The 21915-nt window shown below is 44.7% G+C and overlaps 1 protein-coding gene across 1 annotated transcript in view; it reads left to right on the top strand.

Moving 5' to 3' along the window:
* TNKS1BP1 (tankyrase 1 binding protein 1) overlaps positions 1 to 21915 on the top strand; it is a 164283-nt gene that overhangs the window by 122893 nt on the left and 19475 nt on the right. The window contains exons 6-8 of the mRNA XM_073596993.1: positions 7588 to 10183; positions 12727 to 12859; positions 17812 to 17984. Of these exons, the coding sequence (XP_073453094.1) occupies positions 7588 to 10183; positions 12727 to 12859; positions 17812 to 17984 (2902 nt within the window). The remainder of the gene's footprint in view (positions 1 to 7587; positions 10184 to 12726; positions 12860 to 17811; positions 17985 to 21915) is intronic.

Below are 21915 nucleotides of genomic sequence, written 5' to 3' on the forward strand. Positions count from 1 at the left end.
CATTAGAGTGTCCCCATCAGCAGCCCCCTTCACATTAGAGAGTCCCCATCAGCAGCCCCTTCACATCAGAGTCCCTATCAGCAGCCCCCTTCACATCAGTGTGTCCCCATCAGAGAGTCCCCATCAGCAGCCCCCTTCACATCAGAGTCCCCACCAGCAGCCCCCTTCCTATCAGTGTGTCCCCATCAGAGAGTCCCCATCAGCAGCCCCCTTCACTTCAGAGAGTCCCCATCAGAGAGTCCCCATCAGCAGCCCCTTCACATCAGAGAGTCCCCATCAGCAGTCCCTTCACATCAGAGTCCCCACCAGCAGCCCCCTTCCCATTAGTGTGTCCCCATCAGTGTGTCCCCATCAGCAGCCCCCTTCACATCAGTGTGTCCCCATCAGAGAGTCCCCATCAGCAGCCCCCTTCCCATCAGTGTGTCCCCATCAGAGAGTCCCCATCAGCAGCCCCCTTCACATCAGTGTGTCCCCATCAGAGAGTCCCCATCAGCAGCCCCCTTCACATTAGTGTGTCCCCATCAGAGAGTCCCCATCAGCAGCCCCCTTCACATCAGTGTGTCCCCATCAGAGAGTCCCCATCAGCAGCCCCCTTCACATCAGTGTGTCCCCATCAGAGAGTCCCCATCAGCAGCCCCCTTCACATCAGTGTGTCCCCATCAGCAGCCCCCTTCACATCAGTGTGTCCCCATCAGAGAGTCCCCATCAACAGCCCCCTTCACATCAGAGAGTCCCCATCAGCAGCCCCTTCACATCAGAGTCACCACCAGCAGCCTCCTTCACATCGGAGTCCCCACCAGCAGCCCCCTTCACATCAGTGTGTCCCCATCAGAAGCCCCCCTCACATCAGAGAGTCCCCATCAGAAGCCCCCTTCACATCAGAGAGTACCCACCAGCAGCCCCCATCACATCAGAGTCCCCACCAGCAGCCCCCTTCACATCAGAGTGTCCTCCCTCTCCCACATGTACTCACAGTTTTGAAGGCAGCTTCTCATTCCTCTCTCTAGTCATGTTATAACAAGTGTTAAGGGGAGAGAGAAAGGAAAGTATGCCGGCTGTCTATCTCCCCCTGCAGGCTGGAGGGAGCAGAAAGCCTAATGCTCTCTCCAGCAAGTGATGGAAGCTGCTCCTCCTGACAGGAGTGAAATTGCGATCACTCACTGTCAGAGAGGAGCGGCTCCAGGACTGCACCTGACTGGCCCATTGAGCCATCGGCCCACCGGGAAACTCTCAGTAGTCCCGATGGCCAGTACATGCCTGCACAGCATTCAGAGGAGGTGGTAGACTGGCTTACTAAACCATCCTCATCCTCCTCATCTTCCATCACCCAAGCAGACACTGGTGCACAATCCACTGCAGCTGCCAGAATGGCTAAACCTGCCTCCTTGTTCACAGCTATTCCTGCCATAGCCCCAGGATCAGGCATGGAGGAGTCAGCTGAGTTATTTGAACACAGCGTTGGTGTTATACCTGAAGGGTTCCACACGTACTGTCACTTTATGGCTGGCTCCACCCAGGAGTGATGACAAGGGTCAAGGGGCATAGTAGCCATTTTAGAGCACATGTAAGGAAGCATATTAGGATATACCTGTCCTGAGATGCATGTTGGAGTGTACAGTGAGCACTGAAATAAACATCAGTTGTTCCAGACCAGAGTCTTGTGTCTCTCCCAACTCAGAGAATATAACAGTCATCCACGATGCACAGCCATTACTTGATTCAGATGTTGGTTCTGAGGTTGAGGTTCAGGGAGGCAGAACCATGAGCCTACAGAGAGGGGAGAACACTGGTACAGAAATTGGCAGTCATGTTCCTCCAGCTGCAGCGTATTGCCAAGTTGGTAATGAGGATGGAGGAGATGATGATGATGAGGTCACTGACTGTCACGTACCTGGTGGCGGAGCCCAGAGTGCAGGGAGTGGCCTCTCGTGTGCCTCTGGCTCAAGAACCCCTGATAGAGGAAACAGGGACTCGAGAGCGCAGGGGGCCACAAGTGCCTGGCAGGTGTCAGGTGTCTCTGTAGTTCAACTGGAGCACTGGAACAGCGGACTTTAAGAAGATGCACAGGATCACTGTCAGGAACACTGGAACCTCTGGCTGTGAGAAGAAGCACTGTAGCAGGCAGGAACTCTGGAACAGCAGGCAGCAGGGAGGTGTTCTGTAGTTCAGCTGGAGCACTGGAACAGCAGGCTGTAAGAGGGTGCACTGGAACTCTGGCAGGAACACTGGAACCACTGGCTGTGAGAAGCACTGTAGCAGGCAGGAACTCCGGAACAGCAGGCAGCAGGGAGGTGTTCCATAGTTCAGCTGGAGCACAAGCAGAATCAGACAGGCCGGGTCAACTCTGGCGGGCAAGCAGGTACCAAACGGAGGCAGAAGAGTAGTCAGGATACAGTCCGGGTTGGCAACAGGCAGGTATCGGATAACCGTAGGAAGAGGCAGGAGAATAGTCAAACGAGCCAGGGTCAGGGACTGGCAACAAACAGGAGTAGTCAGGAGCAGGCTGGGTAAACAGGAAGCAGGTAGGCAGGTATTCAGGTAGCTAGGGTCACAGGGAACGCTGTAGACCGGACAGCAAGAAAGCATGCTGACAGGCTCCTTTAAATAGGCCTAATGGCGCCAAACGTTGTCACACTGCACGTCTGTGCGCATCCGCGCACACTCATGCACGCCCGTGCACCGATCGTACGTGCCCGTTCATACCATCGTGCACCCGCGTACACCTGTTCGTACTAGCGCGCACCCGCGTGCGTCCATTCACGCCAACGCGCCTCCGCACGCGTCCTCTGGCTCTAACAACAGTGGTTCTGTTAACCGATCTTCCGTCGATGGCTGTGCTAACAGGACGCCTTTCATGACACTGACATGACTTGGGTGCCAGATAGAGCAGAGGAGGAAAGTGAGGGTGAGGCACAACCCTAACGAGGCAGCCATCACGAAAGAGTAGAGAGCAGCCACCCTATTCCATCACATTGTGGAGCTCTTATCTCCTGGCCCACTTCCCACAGCTCAGCTGTCTGGGCCTTTTTTAGCACATTTGCAGCTGAACGTTTGAGACAAACAAACTTTGTCTCAAGCATGGCAAAAACACCAGCCATTTAGGTACCACATGCTTGACAAGGCATTTAACCTCCCACCACTTAGCTCATTGGCAAGTGATAGCCACACAAAAGGGGCACAAATCTGTTTCTCCATTTTACACACCTTAGTCTGCCCCCACTATACATCATGACCTCTCAGCAGCCTCCACTGACAGGGATGATGGTATAGCACAGGGTGTCCCAGGTCCTTGCAGCACACCTGACAGCAGCACACCACCAGCTGTAGACTGTAGCTGGCAAATTTCTCTACCCGACCTGCTGCAGCGAAGAAAAAGTCACTGCCACCCACATGCCCAGCATCTAAATGCAAGCTTGTCAAGCTGCTGGCTCTACAACTTCTGTCTTTCTGTCTGGTAGATTCTGCCCCCTTACGTGAATTTGCAGAATGTGTTGTACCACAGTGGCAGGTTCCCAGTCACTATTTCTTTTCACATAAGGCCATTTAGGCTCTGTACCATCACGTGGAAGGCAATGTTATGGCATCATTGGGCAAGGCAGTCAGCCGCAAAGTCCATGTTACTGCTGACATGTGGTCCAGCAAGCATGGTCAGGAACGATATTTTTAGTTCACAGCACACTGGGTAACTCTGCTTGCAACTCAGAATGATGCAGGACAGGGCTCAGTGCTGCAGCTTGTTGTGCCCCCATGTCTCTATATAACTAGTGGTGATGATGCCAGATTTGTCAGCTCTACCCCCCCCCTCCTCCTCCTCCTCCGCCTCCATGCTCTCCTCTGCTGAATTGTCCTATGAACCACAAGTACCCCCTAAGCATTCAAGGGGCTATTCAATGTGTCAGGCTAAAAGGTGTCATGCAGTGCTTCAGCTGGTGTGTCAAGGGGACAGGAACCACACCGAAGCAGCGATTCTTGCAGCTCTGCAGGGGCAAGCCCAGAGGTGGTTCATGCCACGCCAGCTGGAGCCAGGAATGGTGATGTGTGATAATGGCACAAACTTCCTGTCCACCCTTAGACAGGAAAAGTTGACACATGTGCCATGCCTGGCACATGTCCTCAATTTGGTGGTGCAGCATTTCCTAAATATGTACCCAGGGTTGGAAGATCTGCTAAAGCAGGCTAGAAGAGTATGTAGCCATTTCAGGTGGTCATACACAGCCAGTGCTCAGTTGGCTGAAATTCAGTGGGAAGTTCACCTGCCCATAAACTGCCTGATTTGTGACATGCCCACCAGATGGAACTCGACATTGGCAATGCCGCAGCGGCTGCACATGCAGTAGAGGGTCGTCAATGAGTAACTGTGTGAGTATGGCAAAACGACAGGCTCAGGCCAGCACTGTACTGTCACCGTTTGAGGAGGCCACAAGGATGGTGAGCCGTGACAATACATCAGTGACACAATCCCTGTTGTGTTCCTGCTGGAGCAGACTCTGCATGGCATTATGGACAGGGCACTTGAGGCAGAGCAGTGGGAAGAAGAGGAGGACTTCCTTTTCTCTCAAGGCACACTTAATGCAGACACCATTGTTCCTATGCCACAGAACACACAAGAAGAGAGGGGCAGGAGGAGGACCCTGGCAGTTTTGAAGGCACTGAAGCAGAGGAAGACATATGAGGAGGCAGTCTTAGATACTATAATCCTCAGTGACCCCGGGGAGTCTGTTTCTCATGCCTCCGCAAATTTGTGGTGCATGGGCTCCTTCATGCTCCCCCAAGAATACGTGCCATAAAGGAGAAGGATCACTATTGGTTGGCAACCATTACAAGGGGAAAGTCTCAAAACTCATCCCGTCCCCACAGAGAGTGAAAATCTCAAAAGTGAAATCTCTTGAGGACACCTTAAAGAGGAGTTTATCTAATGCTTTTCTCGACTCTGGTAGGTTACAGTGTCATGGAAAATGTAGTTTTGAAGCTTCTGTTGGCCAAGAGAGGAGCGGTGGAGAAGGTGGCTGCCTAAGTGATGCATTTCACAATTTTTTTTAGTCCGCCCAGGGCTGTCAGCTTCCACATACCATCGGCAGCTTCTGCATCACACGGTGGCCGATTATCTAGGGGCAAAAACAGAGATGGAGAGCTTTCCAGATGACGATCCACTGGCTTACTGGGTCACAAGAATAGACCACTAGCTAGAACTTGCCCAGTATGCAATTAAGCTGCTGGACTGCCCTGCATCCAGCGTGCTTTTCGAACGGGCATTCAGTGCTTCTAGAGGTTTTGTTACTGATAATAGAACATGTCTGTCCACAGACTCGGTGGACCATCTGACATTTATCAAAATGAATCATTCCTGGATTACCAGCAGCTATGAAGCCCCTAATGCCGATGTCCCTGATTAAGTGTTTTTCGGATGTGGAATCTCTGCAGGACTTCTAGACTGCCTAGCGTTATGGGTGTTGATTTCATCTGGAACAATTTTTTGGATGTAGGTTTCATGGGCACAATTAACACCCAAAGAAAGACCAATTTTTCCGCACCTGTTTGACAGGTGCATATCATTGCAGTTTTTGATTGCGAGGCCAATTCTTGCTTTCATCAAGAGCTCCTCTATAGGGTTACAGTGTGAAGGCGCCAACGCAACCCAAAGACCAATTTACCCGCACCTGTTTGAAAGGTGCATATCCTTGCAATTTTTGACAGTAACGCAAATTCTTCACATGGTGTGAGGCCCAAGAATCTTCAGAGAACTTAGTCAGGTTATAGCCAGACCATTGTTCCTAATCTTTGCAGACAGCATACTGACAGGGTTGGTACCAGCTGATTGGAGAAAAGCCAATGTGATGCCAATATTCAAAAAAGGGCAGAGACAAATCCCTGGAAACTACAGGCCAGTCAGCCTAACATCAATGGTGGGTAAATTATTGGAGGGGATGATAAGGGATGATGGCCAAAAATGTACTGTAATTTACAATTACATTTAACAGAGTTCCGATTAAAGTTAGCAATTTACAGATTTTAATATGGGTTCGACAACAGCCTATGAATCAAATTCAGGTCGATTCACATATCCCTAATTATAACCTCTGGCTCCCCGGTAATAATAAGTCCAACATTTAGAATTTCATTTTTTTCACTCTAGCAAAAATAAATTATATATTTCCATGCCCGATGCAGCAGAAAATGATATACCATTCCCCCTAGCAGCAATTATTATATAATATCAATAAAAATAACATTCCTTACTTCCCCTGGCAAAATATCATATGAAGTATTCTGCTCTCCAGCAGCAGTAGTTAACCTCTGATCACTTCAATTACCATATAGTGTTGTAAAAACGTGCCCATACTTGCTATATTTCAGCTTTGTATGCTCTAAGGTGAGGATAAACAGTCCTAATATGCTCTCTTTTTGTGTTGATAGAGATAAAGGGGCTGTTGCCAGTGCAGTATGGCTACACATTTTACCCTTTAACCTGTCTAGGGTGCTTCTAATAATTTACCACTTAGCCCCTGTTCTTCCCTACGTCTGGGATTTTAGAGGCAGGCATAAAGTTCACTGCTTCTACTGGTAAAAAAGTTACAGCAGTGAGAACAGTCAGGAAGAAAAGGGGGCTGGCGTTACATTCCAGAAGTTCTGACACAATTGGCCCACAGGCACAGCAAGCACTGCTCCTGTCCTGTAAGCCTAGTGGTTGTGTCTGGTAGAACGTTGTAGGCTATTAAGACTTTGCTGAAATCTGGTTTTGTTTAAATTGAAAGCATTGTTTGCTATTATTGGCTGTTTATGGCCACCCTTATGCCGCGTACACATGACCGGTTTTCCCATTGGAATAAACTCTGAAGGTTTTTCAGATGGAATTCCGCTGAAACTGTCTTGCGTACACACGATCACACCAAAGTCCGATCGTCAAGAACGCGGTGACATACAGTCCGTATGACGGGACTAGAAAAAGGAAGTTCAATAGTCGCTAGCCCATAGCTTCCGTCTCGTACTTGCTTCAGAGCATGTGTCGTTTTTGGTCCGTCAGAACAGCATACAGACGAGCAGTTTTCCCAACAGGAATTGGTTCAGTCGGAAATATTTAAAACATGTTCTATTTCTAGGTCCGTCAGAATTAAAAAAAAAAATAAAAAAAGTCAGATGAGGCATACACACGATCGGAATATACGATGAAAAGATTCTGTCTGACTTTTTCTATCGGACATTCCACTTGTGTGTACGCGGCATAAGTTTGTAACATGCCACAGTAGAATATGGTGTTAAACATATCTTTAATAATAACAATATATGGGGTGTTTAAATAAGTCTTCTATGTCTTAGTTGTACATGTACATACCTTGACCAGGGACTCATACTCGGTAATTGCGATATTACTTCTGGGCTCGTAGAATTTCAGTGTTCACAACCCTTTATATCATGACCTGCATTTAAAAGAGTTTTTTCTATTTGTGGGATGAAGTAACAAGTACTAGTATTTAGTGATTTAAAAAGATCAAGTGATGTTACATTATTATCATTCTATAGAATCGTGATTTGTATACAATTGACACAGTTCTTAAAGTATTTTTCCACTGTTTACCTTTTACATTTTAGATCGATTTTTGGGAACAATGCCAGATCCACCCGTGAATCTGAGACACCCTCTGCACCAGAGCTACCTGGACATGCAGACAATGAGGCATCAGCAAACCTATATGTGGGGTCACAAATACTAGAAAATGACAGACTGATTACAGGGGAAGTTTATTCTCATCCAGTTAATGAATCAGAGGAGTCATTACACAGCTATATGGAAAGGGAAACTCAGTCAAGGAAGCCACGCGAAGAGTTGAGTCAGTTGGAAAACCATGAATCTAGTAGGCCAGAATTGAACTATGATGAGTCACAGTTCAGATATTCTGAAGCTACGTCTCAGGATCCAGCTGCTAGAGTCACAAAGCCAGAAAACTTAAGTGACCCCTATAAAAAATCAGACAGGCTTCTGTATACCACTGCTCAGTCACCAGTACTAAAAGAATGTGAGGTTCACTTAGATAAGACAGAGCACAGATATGATGAGTCAAATAAGCTACAGTACATCCACAGTCAATCACAGGAGCAGGAGAGCAATGATGGTCACAAGGTGGAACTAGATGACAAGCAATTAGATGAGCCTGTCCATGCATATGAACAGTCTAAAGAGCCAGAATATATATATCAACAATTGGAAAAGTCAATACACAAGTTTGAAATGCCAGACAAGCCAAGTGTCCTGTGTGAACAGTTGGAGGAGCCAGTTGAATTGTCTAAGGAACCAGTATATGTATATGATGAACAGTCACAAGAGCGAGTTAGCACATATAAACAGTCAGAAGGGTCAGGCCTCAAATATGAACAGACAGAAGAATTAGGTTACAGACCTCAAAAAGTGGAACATTCAATCCATAAACATGAACTATTAGAAGAACCGTCTTATAGATCTGAAAAGTCAGAAGAGACAGTTCACGGGGATGACCTATCAGAAGATTCTGTTCATGAACATAAACAGTCAGTCAAACTAGCTTGCAGATATGAGCAAACAGAACAATTAGCTCTTCAACAACCTAAGACAGTCCACAATAATCATCAGTCTGAGGAGCCAGAAGAAGCAGATCAGAAATATGGGCAGTTAAAGGATCCACTTAATAAATACGAGCCTTCAGAAGAGTCAGAACATAGATATGCATACTTAGAAGATACAGTTCATAAATATGAACAATTAGAAGACCCAGTTCACAAATACGAACAGTTGGATGAATCAACTGACAAGTATGAGCAGACAGAGCAGCATGTTCAGGGATATCAAAAGTCAGAGGAATCAACTCACAAATATGAAATGTCTGAGGAGCCAGTTAATAGATATTCACAGTCAGAGGAGATAATTTACAGTCATGATCAATCACTGGAGCCAGATTACAGATCTAAACAGCATGATGAACCAGCCCATAGTTATGAACTTGCAAACCAGAATGAAGGCATTGAAGACCCAGCATACATTTACACAGGGTCAGATGCTACAAATTCAGAGCATACACAATCAGGGCTGATTGATTTGGAATCCCACCAACAACATTACAAGCTTGTTCAATTAGAGGAAATGGACAGTACAACTAATATTCCAACAGTATCATCTGAAGTACTTGTTAAGTATTCTGAAAAAGATATAAGACCTAGTGAATACTTAGAGCAGCAGCTGAGAGAAAGTTACATGGAAGAACCAAAATATAGCGATACTTCAACTGATGAAATGCATGCTAATGAAAAAACAGAGGAGCAATTCCAAAAATGCCCACTGTCAGAAGAACAGCAACTGCTAGGTATTGATTTGGAATCCCACCAACAACAGTACAAGCTTGTTCAATTAGAGGAAATGGACAGTACAACTAATATTCCAACAGTATCATCTGAAGTACTTGTTAAGTATTCTGAAAAAGATATAAGACCTAGTGAATACTTAGAGCAGCAGCTGAGAGAAAGTTACATGGAAGAACCAAAATATAGCGATACTTCAACTGATGAAATGCATGCTAATGAAAAAACAGAGGAGCAATTCCAAAAATGCCCACTGTCAGAAGAACAGCAACTGCTAGGTATTGATTTGGAATCCCACCAACAACAGTACAAGCTTGTTCAATTAGAGGAAATGGACAGTACAACTAATATTCCAACAGTATCATCTGAAGTACTTGTTAAGTATTCTGAAAAAGATATAAGACCTAGTGAATACTTAGAGCAGCAGCTGAGAGAAAGTTACATGGAAGAACCAAAATATAGCGATACTTCAACTGATGAAATGCATGCTAATGAAAAAACAGAGGAGCAATTCCAAAAATACCCACTGTCAGAAGAACAGCAACTGCTAGGTATACATAAGGAAGAGACACAGCAATGGCATGCTAAATCAGAAGAGACTCAGCATGTAGATGGCTTATCAGAAGGGTCTAGACAAAAGTTACCAGTTATTACAACCGTCGAATCAGATGGATCCATGCCAGAAAAGACACAAGATCAAGATGGTCAAATTACTTACCAAATCCTGAATGGACATGCCGAACATGGTGAATTACAGACAGTCGACTATGTGTCAGAAGCAGCGAACAAGATCCAAGCTGAAGAACCAGAAGAGACACAGGCAGAAGAAGCCCCTGCAGAAAATTTTGACTTTCTTGAGGTATGTTCTTCCTCTTAACAGTACCAACATACCTTCCAAATTTAGAGCTTGGGAGGACACTTTAGGGAGACCGTGATCTATGGTTCACTAAGCACACTGTGGCAAAAGGTGGCCAAACTGTTACATAGTTAGTCTGGTTGAAAAAAGACACAAGTCCATCCAGTTCAACCCACAGAGAAAAAAATAAACACACATAAATCGAAAACCTCCATATACACAATCCCACAGTTGATCCAGAAGAAGGCAAAAAAACCCAAATAAAGCATGATCCAATGCTCCTTTTTAATCCTTCCTGATCCCCTAAGAAGCAATCAGATATTCCCTGGATCAACTTTAACTATAAATATTAGTATTCCGTTATATTTTGTGCATTTAGGAAAGAATCGAGGCCTGTTTCAAAACAATCTACTGAACTGGCCAGAACCAGCTCTTGAGGGTGCATATTCCACACTTTCATAGCTCTTATTTTGCCTTTCCGTATTTGGAGTTTAAATCTTTTTTCCTCCAGACGTAAAAGTGTAAAAGTAAAAGACCTTAAAGTGAATAACTCTACACCAAGATCACCATATGGACCAGTTATTTGTTTATACATGTTGATCATATTCCCCCTTAATCTCATCGTCTTCTGTTAATAGAGGTGCATGAATAAACAAGACCTGGACTTCACTGTACCTACAAAATATACTTTGATTGCTGTGCCACAAGCAAAATTCTCACAGACACATATAAACCTCAGCACAATCATTAAAAAAAAAAGAAGTTTCTATTACATACTGTGTAGTTTTGCAAACACTGAAAATAGACAGAGAGCTTTAAAGCTTTGTCTGAGCCTACCTTAAATAAGAACTTAATTAAAATGATCAGGGACTGCTTAGCAACAAGCAACTGTTGAGACAATGAACACTTTGGTGAGAGTATGTAGTGTACAATATAGTGAATATGATTGCAGGAGTCTGTAAGGCAGTGTGTAAGGGTTCTACAAAAACAAAAAGAGTGCAGGGGTGCCTAACACGCAGTGTAAGAGTCAGGAAAGTACAGAATTCCTCCTGCACACAATACTCTCGCCCACTTTTCCCCACTTTTATAGCAACCACTTGGAGTGCAGACAAGGACGGAGCTCGTCCTAGTTCTAGACATCTAATGAAAAAGAGAAAAGTCCTGGAAGTCACGCATCTCTGTAAAACCCTGTGGAAAGTGTGTGACAGCCTCAGCTTGGGCATCTATCCAGGCCACGACCCAATTTCGGTTCGCTGCACCCCTGGAGCAAGTCATACTTTAGAGGTGCTATTCACTTTTAGGAAAAAAAGAAAAAACTAAACAATATAAAACACAAATGATTTATTATAACATTAAAATGCACCTTTCAAAAGAGTTGTATAGTTAATTTTGGATGTTATGAGATTATATGCAGGGTACTCTTCATACATTTGTGTGGACTCAAATCAATTTTATGTATTGCACTGAAAGGTGCATTTAATTTTGTTATAATAAATAATTTGTGTTTTATATTGTGTGGTTTTGAATTTTTTCCTAAAAGTGAATAGCACCTTTTAAAGTCCCATTTTTTTGTTCCTTTGTATTTTAAATCCTCCCACCCAAATCCCTGCTCCCAGCACAAACCCTTCCCCCAACACAACCCCCCCCCCCCCCCTTCTAGCACACGCTCCCTCTCACCCTCCCCTCCCAAAGCCCACCTCATGAACATATCCTTTTATTACCCCCAAATCCTTCCTCCAAATGTAAATGTTTGTTACCTGTATCACCTCCCCACCCCACCAGGGCACTGTGTTCCCCCTTTGCAATTCTCCATTTCCTTAATAAACTATTAACAGACTTCAGATCAACATGGCTGCTGCAGGGGGACGTCCCTCCTCCCCTGCTACTTCTGGCCTGTATACATATTAAAGGAGGCTTCCATCTGCTCTGAAGTGAATTATTGTGACAGGTTGCCAACATCTCTCTGGATTGGCAGGATGCTGGGATTTAATTGAGATTGCGGGATGGTCCCAGCAAATCTGGGGTGGTTGGGAGGTATGGTACCAATAATAGTAATAATCTTGCAGTCATAACTCTCAGCCGTCCTACATTGAACAGTTTTTCTAAAGTTTTAATGAACACAGCGCATATTTGCAGATACAGTGTAATGACATTATGTGCTACACTTGTGGTTTCTAGGAAGTCCCATAATACAGATGTGTTGGTACAGGAGAATAGGACTAGAGACTTATTTTTCATTTTGGATCCATGATTTACTACATTCTTTTTACCAATGCTGCAAATGTATATTTTCTGCTTTGGCACTTGACCATTTTTGTAGCCTGGTTTTATTTTTAAAGGGCTAGTCCGTGCATAACTGCTATTTCATAAACAGATAAATGGATGCAGGTTTCAGTTTTAAAGATCTTGGCACTGTAATTGAAGATAAATACAAGAAACCATTTGGTAATTTAGATTGACAGAATTCACCTAAAACTGTAATATTTTTTGTTGTCTAACCATTTGAATTCCCATGTTTCTGTAACTGTTTCTTGCTTTCTGTTCAGGGTACTGTTGTTCTAGATTCATCTTTCATGAGAGGCAAAGCCTCTCTGGGCAAGAAAAGAGGCCACAGGACCCCTGCTGAAACCAGTGCTTCTGAAGAGGATCCTGAATACTGGATGTTTAGAGACTCTACAGGTACAGAAGTATTGAGATGCATGATTAACCGCCACAGAGACTTGTCTGATGAAATCAATATAGATTTTAATGTTTATAAGCCTACTAGCATATAATCATAAACAGTGATGTAGCACAACCCTATACAATCATATATCAAAAAAGTCCCAAATAATAAAAAGTCTATTCAAAAGTGTGCGTCCAACAACCAATGTATGATTTCACTACACTCCTAAAAGCATTTAATCATAAACAGTGATTTAGCACACCCATATATAATCTTTTATATAAAAAAATCCCCAAAAATAAAATGTCCTTTCAGTAGTGTGCTTCGGACCACCACTGTGCCATGACAGATTCACATATCTTCAAATTCATCTAATACAACTTGTGTTTCACATGCTTCAACCTCATGTCGATAGTGAATGCTCACCTTATTGTATTGATCAAGGTCAAAATGTACTTTTGCCCCTTCTTGGGCTATAATATCCACAGCTCTCTGGAAAGACTTCTTTCCTTTGCTGGATCCGCTCTCATGGGCATATTGCATGCAAAACAGAATGGGACTATTAGTGCTCTCCATGTATAAAAAACTTTTACCAAAACCAAAGAATAAAAATGCACTCACATAAAAAAAAGCACACTCAGAGCTATGATACAGGCATGGATACATTAAGTGGAACCATCTCCTCCTCACCACTCAGACTCTCCTGACCCACAAATGGCTGCAATAAACCATCACCGGCGTGGCTTAGCCCTCTATACGCATTACACCTGTATTCTGGGATTCCTCAGTAGGACCAAAGCCCACCAAACATGCTCATTTAAATATCTTATAAAACAGGAAGTGATGTAATCGGAGGCACAGCTTTCTCCCAAGTCCCGGAAGGAGCAAAAAAAGGGCTCTGATCCAGACCAAGAGATCAAAATATCCCATGCAGTATCTCTCTACCCCAGTTAACCCTTACACATCATGGCTATCCACATTAATCCTCTACCACTGCATAAAAATCGTGACTATCCTACTACACCCACATAAATGCAGAATAGATACATAACATGTAATGCATAAATCCTGACATATAAATTTCAGAACATTAAAAAAAAAAATTTTCAGAAAATTCAAAACAAATAAAAAAATAGCACTTCCCCCATAAGGGCCACTGGAAGTTGATGGTCCCCATTGGTCCCCACCTTGCAAGCTTCCCAACCCCTCTGACACTCTGGGTTCTGACATATTTAAAGCAGACATGAAATGCAAAGACACCAATAATGAATAAATGGAGAATAATTGAGTGCAAACAAGGACTTTAACGGCACTAAATACGGTTCACACCATACAAGTTTATTACAAAATTTGTTAACAGTGTAGCGCCACCCCAAAGGAGCCGCTTAGTAAATTCGGGTTCTCTGATCTCCGCCTTAACCCCAAGAATGACCTCAGCCCCTCTGGCAGACTTGATTAAATTAAATTACTGCAAAAACATTTAAAGACACATGTGGAAAACACTGTTATCCTGGCTATGGATTATCACCAAAAGCAGACACACACCTGGTAGTGATAAACAAATTGAATATATAATCATGGTTTAAAGCATATGGAAGCTTACAACACTGTTAAACCTTTTTGCAAAGAATTAATACATTAGAAAAGATAACTTTCAATACTAAGCAACTGTAAGTTTAGAAAAGGGCAGTAGTAATCTATATGCCCATAATAGACGCTGAGAGGGAGGAGAGAAGATCTATCAACTTCTCAGCTCCTTCTGGGCCACAAACACCATTGAAAGTAACAACACAAAAAGAAGAAATTGGTTAACAGGTAGAGTAAGCACAGTTCTATAATGTTAGAGGTCCTGAGTTGAAGGGTACTAGTGTCTTCTGCTAGCAAAGGTTGGGGCCTTTTATAAAGAGAGTAGCTTTATTCAATTAAAACAGACAGTAATCCTCTGGGAAATCCTGTTAGGTAGTGGTTTGTAAGAACAGAATGGCTAAAAGTGGCAGCTCCAAACAGGCATCCTCTGACAGTAGAAAGGGGAACAGGTGTCTGCATACAGTGTCTATACTGTGCTAAGAAAGATGTTGGGTTTACACCCGCTCACCAATCCTCTGGGTGATGACACAACGGAAGTCCCAAATGGTGTTTTAGGCTCCTGGCAATGTTGTAAGGCACTGGATCACCTCCTGTCGGCCGATCAGGATGGCTGGTAGCTGAACTGGCAGGGTGATGGGACAGCGGCCAACAGGACACCTGGATGGGTCTTGTGATCCCCGAAGTGGTGTGTGGGTTGTCTCCGCTGAGCTAGATGGTGCTGAGTTGCTGAGCAGGGTCCCTGGGCTGAACGGTGGAGGACCGTGTGGGTGACACTTTTCCAGGCTCCTTTAGCCTCAGTCTCTTGGCAACAGTCTCGGTAAAAGCGTGGCTCTCGCTCTCTCAGATGCTGGTAGACAGTGTGGCTCTCTCTCAATTAGGTGGAGTTCCACCACACAGTCCCATCACCTCACCACTCCTGTCCTCTATCCCCCTCTCCTCACGGTAACTCTTCCCAGTAGTCTCAAGAGAAACGTGGCTTTCTCTCCTTCTGTTGGGTCACAAAGTCCCTGGTGTCAGCGTGTGTCTCTCGCCTCAATCAGATGCTGGTACTTCAGACCGCTCTCCTCACTCTCCTCAGACAGCCCTCCTCAGATCTTCTGTCAGCACTCTCTTTGTAGTGCTGTGTGGAAAACCTGTCTCTCTCTCTTTCACTCATCTCAGGACTTCCCTCTCTTCAGTCTCCTGTCAGCACTCTCTCTGTAGTGCTGTGTGGAAAACCTGTCTCTCTCTCTTTTCTCTCACCTCAGCACTCCCCTCTCCTCATTTACCTCAGCACTTCCTGAAACTCCCCTTGCTTTGTCAGCATCTCTCTGTCCCCATCTCATGGCCAAAAGGAGAAATTGCATTACAACATGCCTGCAACAACAGTTTATAAAAAAGACATATATACACTGTATATAAAAACACCATACGATTCACCCTATCACATACAAGGCCCTGTAATTAGATGTTCCTGTGCACAATGGTCACATGTATGTGAACCGCAACAGGATGACTTGGGAGTGTGTTGGGACTATGGATGAATAAACTCAGCACTACATGTTCCGCGTTTCAGCTCAAGCTTCGGTTAGCCTTTTGAAAGTCCATGTTTGCACTCAATTATTCTCCATAGATTGTAATAGGACGTGGCATTCATATCTATATATATATATCTATATATATATAGATATATATATAGATATATATATATATATATTTAGCATCCACTTGTGCCACCTTGTGATGGTGCATAGACTATATTCTACCAAAAATTAGTAAGGTTTGCAAGTTAACATTTTACTGGGAAAATAAGTCCAGCAGACTATTAGACACAGGTATAACCCAAGTTGTGTGATAATGCAGCAACATGAATTCACAGGGAGACACAAAGATATGACCATAACAGTAATGCCCTGTACACACGATAGGATTTTCCGATGGAAAATGTGTAATAGGACCTTGTTGTCGGAAATTCTGACCGTGTGTAGGCTCCATCACACATTTTCCATAGGAATTTCCGACACACAAAGTTTGAGTGCTTGCTATAAAATTTTCCAACAACAAAATCCGTTGTCGGAAATTCCGATCGTGTGTACACAAATCCGACGCACAAAGTGCCACACATGCTCAGAATAAATTAAGAGACAAAAGCGATTGGCTACTGCCCCGTTTATAGTCCCAACGTACGTGTTATACGTCACCGCGTTCAGAACGATCGGATTTTCCAACAACTTTGTGTGACCGTGTGACAAGTGTGAGCCAACATCCGTCGGAAAAAATCCTAGGATTTTGCTGTCGGAATGTCCGATCAATGTCCGACCGTCTGTACAGGGCATAAGACAAATTGTTATCATGAATTGGTTGAAAAAGGATTTATGACCCTAGAACAAGAGGGAGAAGAGGAGAAGTTTAGTCAGTCCACTCCTCCTAGGCCCTGATGCCACAAGAAGTAAGGGTACACTGGTCAAAGGTCTGTGTAGGAGCTTCCCTTCAGCTGATCTTCAGCTACCTATGATGGGGCCCAGAGATGTTACAGGGCAATGACAGCTTAAAGAGGTTGGATGCAAATGGTGTTATGTTTTCCTAGCAAAGACCCTCCAATGAGTCAGGTGTAATGGTGTCTGCATGCAGTGTCCTTGAGAACAGTGTCAGACATAAGATGGGCTTCTGCCTGCTCACCAATCCAGCAGATATCCAGGCTCTGTGAGGCAAGAAGTCCCTGTGCAGACTTTTGAATGACAGCAGCGAGCTGTGAGGCGCCCGACTGGCCACCTGTGGACTCAGAACTCAGCGATGACTGCGTGGATGTGCAGGGAATGTGGACCCAGGCAGCAGTGCAGCGGATGCGGTGACAGCGACAGCCAACCTGCGTCCAGTGATGTAGTCCATAGAGCAAGAGGTCCCAGCCCTACCTAGGCCGCGGTGCCTCTTGCAGCTTTGAAGCCTATGTCCCAAGAGAGCGAGCTGACCCAGATCAGTCCAATTTATCTGCTTGCCCAGAATTCCTTTAGTCTTTCAGCACTCTGGAACTTTTAGTTTCAAACAGTATGTCAGTCTATGGTAACCTCAGAGGACCAGACTACACGTCCCACAATCCTCTGCTATAGTGAAAGGCTTTTCCTCTGCATTCAGGAAGTGATGTGATTATCTCCTGGTTGAGCACTAGAGGGAATATGCTCCATGTATAGCATTAGAAGAAGTGTCTCTTGAATGAAGATAGTAACACAGCCGGCACCTGGCTACATATATACATTTCAGAATATATAGAATAATACAAAAAAAATAATCAGAATACAGAAAAGGTAAAAAAAAAAATAATATATACACCCATTCCAATACTATATATACACATATATTATGATTCTCTATGTTCTGAAATGTCCATACTTCTTTTTTCTAGAGCCAAAGAGCTTCCCAGAAAGAAACTCAGATGAAGAGGATAAAACTGAGAAATCTCCTGGTGGAACTCCTGGTGGAACTCCTGATGAAACTCCAGACAATTCCCCATCACCAGTTAAATCTCCTAACAAAAAAGGAATTTTTGGTGGAATCATCTCGCCGTCGCTTCTAAAGGTAACACTATTAATATGTAGGACTAAATAAATGTATATGTTTGTAAGTCACAGCAATTTGATTTTGACTCTTCAAAGCTGATAAGATCTATTCTTCTGCTGGTTAAAAAGTGATTGATAAGCAGTTTAGGTTAGTGACTGCAGTTTTTGGGAAGTTGTACTGATACGTGGCGAGAAAGCATTAACAACATTTTTAAAAGGCTTGTAATTTACTGGTCAATAATGTTTCTTGGTGTTATTGTTGGCTTGCCAGCCTGGGAGCTCGGCCATTGCTGCTGCAAAATGAAAAGGAATCAGTAAATGTCAATGACAAAGGTGGACAGACTGTTAATATGCACATGCTTGAGAAATTAAGGGAAGGGATCAGAAGAGATTTTTTGAATAACATCTTGCTTCTTATGTGTGCGACTGATGATAAATATTGCTAGTTTTTATAATAGATGCCACTTACTTGTAACCCTGCCAAGATATTAAAGGGGTTGTAAAGGTAAAAATTTTTTCACCTTAATGCATTATATGCATTAAGGTGAAAAAACTTTTGACAATACCGCCGCCCCCAGCCCCCCCGTTTTACTTACCTGACACCTCGAATCTCCGCTGCTCGTTCCCGTCATCTCTATTGCAGCTCAGCCTGGTCGCTGATTGGCTGCAATGGATGGATTGAAAGCAGCGCAGCCATTGGCTCGCGCTGCTGTCAATCACATCCGATGACGCGGCGCGCCGGGGGGCGGGGCCGAGTGATACAGTGAGCGGCTATAGCCGCCGGCTGTATCACGGGAGCGCGCCCGCAATAACTAACCACCATGCGAGGGAGCTCGCATTAAGGTGGTTAGTTCTTGCGGGGAGGAGCTGAAACAGCCGCCGAGGGACCCCAGAAGAGCAGGTTCGGGGCCACTCTGTGCAGAACGAGCTGCACAGTGAAGGTAAGTATGACATGTTAGTTATTTTAAAAAAAAAATAAAATTACCTTTACAACCCCTTTAACTGTGCAGCATCTCCAGCGCTGCTTAGCTTCTCTCCAAAAAATTTCCAAATTCTTTCTCATGTGCCCCATTCATATGCACCAAAGACTCGACACTGCTACACTGCTATCGGGGTGCCCATAACAGTGTCCTCTGCCCCCTTTGCATCACCCCTTCCTCGCCACACACACGCACAATGGTGTCTTCTGCCCCCCCTTCCTTTATAGCAGTAACCGCTTCCCTCCCATAGCACAGTGTCCTACCTGTTTCCACAGTGGAGACTGGGAGGCAGCACAGTTCTTGACAGGGGGGTGGGAGCTGGCAGTGACTTTTCATATTAGCAAGCTGGTGATTGGTTGCTTAGGACCAACCTGTGTCCTAGCAGCCAATCACCAGTGGTTTAACATAAAAAGTTAATTTGGCCAGCTCCTCCTCCCGCCCTCCGCCCTGAGGCTGGGAGGGGAGACAAGGACCAACACTTAGAAGGCAGGGGTCGGCGGCACAGGAACCTGTTCGCAGTCTACCTGTCACCTGCCTGCGGTTGACGGATGAACTGTGATCGACAGGTTGCCGACCCCTCTTTAAAGTATATGTAAGCCCTAAAAACTAACTTTTTTTACTTGGCTCCTTTTGATCTGTTAAATATACCATTGAAAGTATTTTGTTATGCCTGTTTGATAAGTTAAAAAAAATACCTGTTGATCCCGGCAGAAATCTTGCGACATGATAACATCTTGTGCTCTCTGGTTGTGCTGACTGATAACAGTGATATTGTTCTTAGCTGGAATTTGAATGGTGGTGGTCCTCAAATGCTTGAGGGGATCAAGCCTGAAAAGGCAAAAAGACCAGTAAGATGGTTTTATTGTGTCCACCAGAAAAAAAAGAGAGAGGAGAGGCGGAAGTGTATGTGTGTGTCTGTGTGTGTATCTGTGGTATAGTGGTGAACCAAAAAAAAGTTAGGTAGAAAAAGAGGAAATTAAATAACTTACAACTGGTGAGGTTGCTGTTAACCTGTATGGTGAGATAAGCAATCTTCCAGGGGCTCAAGTGGAGAAAACCCCTGTCTCCGTATATGTTAAATCTTGTTTGCTGGTCACAACCTGTCAGTTGTCCGAAAGGACAGAGGCACCCGTCGTAGTGCGTAATGCGTAATGCGGAAATGGTTTGTCTATGGATGGATCAGTGTCATCCTGTTTGATGAAACTCATAGAGCTTTATTTCACCAAAAAGATATGTTTTGTGGCTCATAAATGGCCCTTCCTCAGTTTATGGTGATACACAAAAGTTTGCTGCTTTCTGGATCCAGACTTTACCATAGCATGGTATGGTAATTTGAAAAGTATAACATTTTTGTTTTGCATACATACATATTATAACATGTTTAAAAAGACATCCAGCAGTTAGAAGGTGGCTAATAGCACAAGTAAAAAAAAGAGCAAAAGAGCTCCCCTGAGAAAGTGAAAAGTATGGCATTAGGAGGAGGCAAATGAAAACGCTATCAAGTAAGTGTGTGAGGAGCCTAGAGATTTTGAGTAAGGACAGGTATGCTCAAAGTATGACCAAAGGAATTTCTTTTTTAGATTAGAATAGAGTGCTAAGGGATTAGAATTGATGATTTTAATGCGGTCTGTGTCTCCATTAGGACTCTCTAATTGTCCTGGCTACTAGTGTCAATGGAAATTAAAGTAAGAGTAAATCCAAAAAATTGAGCTGCCACCAGAACAGGAATAGAGCAGAGATCCTCTAAAAGGGATACTTGTTCACATGACAACTGTCTAAGAGGCATATACTGTATATGTAATGCAACTGCACCTCAATGACTAAAAGAAGGGTGCATGGTAAAGGTGGTGGTGGTTGAATTCAAAGCTCAGGTCCTTCACTCAGAAAATATTGAAGGCAAAGAATCCATATGTTTGCTAAGCAACTTGCATTTTTCAACAATGACTTACAACATTTTGTTCAGTACATGTTTTCAGAAAAACTTTAATATTGTACAATCCTTGCGATTTGCTTAACTATGACTGTATGGAGGGGCGTGACTGGATGTGATCAGGGCAAGACGTGTCTCTTCTGAGCTCCAGCTATCCTCCTGATAATTACCTCGTTTGGAGCCCTTCAAACTGACTCTTACCCGGTAAACTGCCTGGAACTAGGTAGGGGAGACTCCAGAGCGCATAATAATGCCGTCCTCGTCCTCAAAAAAGCCCAAGGAGAGCCGTCCGCGCCGCCAAAGGATCAGAGGCAGTTCTGTTCCCAGCGTGGAGGAGACGCTGGCCCCACCCCTGCCATCTTGGCTCCTGTGTCGTCCTCACAGCGCGCCAGACAGCAGGATGGAACAGGAATCAGGCTCGGGCCATGCACATGGTGCACCGGAGCTGTTGTCAACACCTTTACCCCCTGAGTTGGAGGTGGATACAGCGGCAATCATGGGTCCAATCCTGGAGGCGATCGCAACCTCCAAAACAGAGCTCATGGGGTGCATTGACTATGTCACTAATCGTACTCACCAAGGCCGAGATGCCGAGAGCGGTTTTGCCCTTGCAACTAAGCGCAGCTCGCCCCCTGGAGTTGGTACAGGGAGAGAGCGGCACGAAGAGGCACAGGCTCCCCAATGGACTGCGGAAGACTTGCTTGTGGAGTCTTGACAGAGAAGAGCCGCTGTGCAGGTACTTAGTAGGTAAGGTGCAGCTGAAGACCACAGGCGGGAAGTCCAGAACCAGGCTGGGGCTCAAACACCGGGGTGGTGCTATGGCACTGCAGGATCTGCAAGGTAGGGAGACAAGAGAAGAGAGTCCAGGTACAAGCAATAGGATCAGGCTAGGAGACAGGAGACAGTCCAGGTACAAGCAATAGGATCAGGCTAGGAGACAGGAGACAGTCCAGGTAGCAGGCCGAGGGTCAAACACAGGAGATAGGTGGGAATCCGAAAAACAGGCCGAGGGCAAAGTCCAGGAGAGAGGCAAGAGAAGT

Source organism: Aquarana catesbeiana, linkage group LG08, assembly GCF_042186555.1.
Source record: "Aquarana catesbeiana isolate 2022-GZ linkage group LG08, ASM4218655v1, whole genome shotgun sequence".
NCBI lineage: Eukaryota > Metazoa > Chordata > Amphibia > Anura > Ranidae > Aquarana > Aquarana catesbeiana.